This window comes from Populus euphratica, unplaced genomic scaffold, assembly GCF_000495115.2.
Source record: "Populus euphratica unplaced genomic scaffold, PopEup_1.0 scaffold12.1, whole genome shotgun sequence".
In the NCBI taxonomy this organism is placed as follows: Eukaryota; Viridiplantae; Streptophyta; class Magnoliopsida; order Malpighiales; family Salicaceae; genus Populus; species Populus euphratica.
Genome location: NW_011499858.1, coordinates 2,266,559 through 2,271,259, shown reverse-complemented (window position 1 = coordinate 2,271,259; position 4,701 = coordinate 2,266,559). Strand labels below are relative to the sequence as shown.

The 4,701-nt window shown below is 35.1% G+C and overlaps 1 protein-coding gene across 1 annotated transcript; it reads left to right on the top strand.

The window, feature by feature from the left end:
- Positions 1-1,346: 1,346 nt before the first annotated feature.
- On the top strand, positions 1,347-4,305 carry LOC105124049 (probable protein phosphatase 2C 47). Its single transcript, XM_011023895.1, has 4 exons — positions 1,347-2,061; positions 2,814-3,008; positions 3,256-3,461; positions 3,550-4,305. The coding sequence occupies exons 1-4, from the start codon at positions 1,873-1,875 to the stop codon at positions 4,100-4,102; spliced, it is 1,143 nt and encodes a 380-aa protein (XP_011022197.1). The 5' UTR covers positions 1,347-1,872; the 3' UTR covers positions 4,103-4,305.
- The last annotated feature ends 396 nt before the right edge of the window (positions 4,306-4,701 follow it).

The window sequence follows — 4,701 nt, the reverse complement described above, 5'->3', positions numbered from 1 at the left end:
GAAATCAAAAGAATGATGACTGAAACTATAAAAGGAATAAGAACGAAATCAAAAATTAAAAGAATGAGGATTGAAATTAAAAATAAAGCATTTGAGAAAGTGTAATTGAAGGACTAAATTATAAAACAAACAAAATTTATAAAAGGAATAAGAATAAAATAAGAAATAAAAAGAATGGGGTTTGAAATTGACACTAAAAAAAAAAAACCAAAGAAGATAATGGTATTCTTTAATTGTAAGGAAAGAGAAAAAAAAATGATTGTTTGCGACAATCCGACTATTTTTAGTTTTCACGCACCACTTCAAAGGAAAGAAAAGATGATGGAGCATCCAAAAAGATGATCAAAGGCCACCTTTAATCGCTGAGTTATATTAAAAACATCGTCTAAATAATATGGATATCACTTATGTACTGACATATACAATATATGTGTCAATAGCTTCTCTCATTTATAAACAATTCCCCCCTTCAAAAAAAAAAAAACTTATAAAAAACACTTGTGTAAAGTATAAAAATATCTCAACATACAAAACTTTTTTTTGTCTCATCTAAGGCTAAGTTTGTATGATTTTTTGATTTAGGGGGCTAAGAATTATTTTTAGTATTAAGAAGTTCTGTGAAAAATTAAAGAAGCCCTTGACCAAATGTTTTAATTTTTTTATTTTAGAAATAAAAAAATAATTTCACTGTGTAAAAAAATGAAAAGATACATACACCCTAAAAAACCTCCAAAAATAAAAGAATGGATGATAAAATGGTTAACTCACACGAAAACTATTATCCTACCCTCAAGTTAGGAACAACTATTTTTGTAGGCCATTGTCAAATGCAAATCTTATACTTAAGAAAGTGGTAGTTTTTATTTTTTTTCTAACTAAATTTTTTATATTTTAGATAGTTTTGATATGTTAATATTAAAAATAATTTTTTAAAATAAAAAATACTTTAAAAGAGTATAAAATGTAAGGACTCGGTTAATGAAATTAGTAACAAAAGGATTCAATTAATCGAAGGTAATAACCTACACGTGTGTAGGTAGAGGCCACCACCCTCATGTCTTGCTGGCACGATGCAATTTACACAATCAACACTGTCATACCTAGCTAGCTATCTACACATGCCTCCCTAGCATCAAGATTTTTGGTGGCACCTAACTTCGGAAGTCATGCAGAGCAAGCAATAATGAATCAACAGCATTACGGAATGCTAATCTCATGGTTGAATGACATGCCAAGTTCAGACACGGAGAACCATGAAACTAAAACAACATGTTCATAATTACATATGTCCGTTCTGGGATTCTTGTAAGAAAGATATAACACGTGCCCATACAACCTTTCTTTTCAACTTTCAACTCCCTCTAATGGCTACCGTAAAATGCTGGAATCCCTCAGTTACTCAACCACATAAATTTAATCTCCCTCTCTTTCCTTTTAATGGCCTCCCCTTGCCTATTTTCATGTGCTTGTTCTCTTTGTTTTTCTCTCGTTGTATCTCATGCATTCTGCAAAATTTTCAAGTGTTCAACACTTGTTCTTTTTGGACTAAGTTTTGATCTGGGTTTCTGTTAATCTTGATCTATGTTGTCAAAGTTTCAATAACTGTGCTGAATTCCTTCAAGAATTTAAGAAAATGAGAGGTGAGAGTCTTTTGCTGGTAGCTTAGCTAGCATTTGAATATTGGATCCAGTGCTTGGCTTTGAACCAGCTGGTGGACACCTTTTGCTGTCTGACGGATTTTCTTTGGATGTATCTAAAGATGGCTTCTTCACAGGCTGAGGGCGTGGCTAGCAAATGCAAGTGTTTCCAATAAGCTATATTTTTTGCTCCCTTTCTCTTTATTGAAAATCGAGAATGGAGTAGACTTGGAGAATGGCTCAAGGGACTAATGCTTCACTTCAGATAGAAAGATGGGATGGGGGGTGTGGTACTAGTAAAGGCAGTGCCTCTGCCACGGAAGATGAGAATTTGGACAATTTGAACCAATTGAGTGCTGGTAAACCTCCAAGAAACATCAAAATAGTCAGGCATTGTAGCAGCTCTGCATTTTTTACAGATTTTGTGAGTTAATCTGTCTTCTTATCCACCCTTCTTTTATCATTATGTTCTAGTTGAATGAGGTTCTAATGTAAGTTGATATTCTTTCCTATCCATGATAGGAAACCTTCTTCGTTATGAATGTAGATCCATGCATTCAGTCAAGTGATTGCAATAGATCGTGTGGGATGGTTTGATTTAGCTGAAAAAGTAATTGCCATATTATTTTAGCCTGAAAATTTGAACTTTGTTTGATAGTTACAGGCTTAATTGTTTGAAAAAACAAGTTAGAAACACTTTCTAGAAAACATTTTTTCATATTAGGATGTAGGGAGGCATTTTCTTGAAACTAGAAAATTAATCCATAGCGCTCTTGTCAAGGTCCTGCTGTGGTCAAGTAAAAGTATTTTGGAAAGAATTAAGCTTGCAAAATATTCAAAAGAGCAGCGTTCCACTGCAAAACTTTGTGCTGCAATTGATTACGAAACAAATGTCCAATTAGTTGGATCTAACTATAACTATATCAAATTATTAAGTTACAATGTGATGTCTCTCAATTAATTTGCAGAAGCTTGTGTGCATTTATCTTTAACCTCTTACCAAAACATTTGTGCGTGTTTTGTCTCGTGAGTGGCACAAGTGGATGCATGTTCAGGTTCTTAAGAAGAATAGATATTGCTTGGTGGAAAGTTTGATGGATCATTTATGTATGGATGCCTGATCCATATATACAAGGTAAATTTCATCTGATGGTCCCTCTGCTATTGTGCATGTAGGAATCAGAAATTGGAATTCTGGGATTAGTATCACCATCAACTGAAAATTCTGCATTTCTACCTATTTTTCGCTCCGGAAGCTGGACAGAGAAGGGACCGAAGCAGTACATGGAGGATGAGCATATATGCGTAGATAATCTACACAAACATCTTGCTACATCAGTAGATTTTCCGTCTCCTGGTGCATTTTATGGGGTGTGTAAGTTGCTGTTAGGTTAGAATACTTGAGTCATTTCTCCTTGATCTAAAGAATTTTCCTAACTATGACATAATCATTTTCTTGTGTCCGTAACCTGTTTTTTCTGCATACATAGTGATCCAACCAAAATATGGTTGTTTTTTAAACAGGTGATAAGAGGCATCAGTGTAGCTTACTTGACAACTGGCCTTAAATATTGTAGAGCTCACTAAGTTGGTGCACTTATGTTGTTTATTTCCGCAGGTGTTTGACGGACATGGTGGCACTGATGCAGCCTCCTTTACCAGAGAGAACATTCTTAATTTCATTGTCGAAGACTCCCAGTTTCCCTCAGGCACAAAGAGGGCAATTAAGAGTGCCTTCGTGAAGACTGATCATGCACTTGCTGATACTAAATCTATTGATAGTTCATCTGGTACCACTGTCTTGATGGCCCTTATTTTGGGAAGGTGAGAGAAAAACTAAACTGCTTTGGAATTTGTAGGTGCTGATAAACCCGTGTTAGTAATTTTTCCGTTCGATACTGCATTCTTGTAGGACCATGCTTATCGCTAATGCTGGTGATTCAAGAGCTGTGTTGGGAAAACGAGGAAGAGCGATCGAGCTATCGAAGGACCACAAGCCCAACTGCACCTCCGAAAGAACAAGAATTGAGAGATTGGGAGGGATCATATATGATGGCTACCTTAATGGCCAATTGTCGGTGGCTCGTGCTCTTGGAGATTGGCACATTAAAGGCCCTAAAGGTTCCAAAAGCCCCTTAAGTTCCGAGCCAGAGTTGGAGGAGATCAACCTGACAGAAGAAGATGAGTTTCTGATACTAGGCTGTGATGGCCTATGGGATGTAATGAGTAGCCAATGTGCAGTCACAATGGTTAGGAAGGGGCTGATGATGCATAATGATCCTGAGAGATGTTCAAAAGCTCTCGTCACAGAAGCTCTCCAGCGCAATACATGTGACAACCTGACAGTTTTAGTTATCTGTTTCTCTCCTGATCCACCTCCGAAGATTGAAATTCCTAGGAACCATAGAAGGAGGAGTATATCTGCTGAAGGGCTGGACCGTGTCAAGGGTTTCTTGAATAACTAGTGCACTTTGAGCAAGAATGGCTAATGGCTTGTACAGGAGAAAATGGAGCTTATGAAATAACTGGGGGGGATTTTTCCAAGTTAATGCTGCCCCCATGCTGCGGCTGAACATTGATTTGCAATGTTGTTTTCAGGATGAAACAATTAGCTTTCTGGGCGATGTTGTTCATTCAATAAAAACAAAAAGTAATTAGAATAAATATATAAAGATTGAATGATTTGCAATACGAATAAAAAATTATTTCTGTTTAAAAATCATTCATTTTATAATGTGTTCCTTTTTTATATTTTTTATCACAATATTCTTTTTTAAAAATAGTTTATAATAACCATAAAAGCAAGTTTTAATAAAAAAAATATAAAAATTATGTATGTATGAGAAAAAAAATATATAATGATCACGCTGACATGGGAAACCATTATAGGTATCCATTGCAACCTATAATGGATTCTGTCTTCCTCCTGTGATGCATATTCATATATTTTTTTTCTTTTTATATATATTTTTTTCTCGTATTATCTCATGTGTTCATATCTCATGTATTCATGATTCCAAGCATCATTCTATGATTTATAGAGTTTTAATTTTGCAAAACCAAA

Coding starts and splice junctions, on each gene's coding strand:
- LOC105124049 (XM_011023895.1), top strand. CDS start 1,873: ATGGCTCAAGGGACTAATGCTTCACTTCAGATAGAAAGATGGGATGGG. Junction 2,062..2,813: donor CTGCATTTTTTACAGATTTT/GTGAGTTAATCT, acceptor TTGTGCATGTAG/GAATCAGAAATTGGAATTCT. Junction 3,009..3,255: donor CTCCTGGTGCATTTTATGGG/GTGTGTAAGTTG, acceptor TTATTTCCGCAG/GTGTTTGACGGACATGGTGG.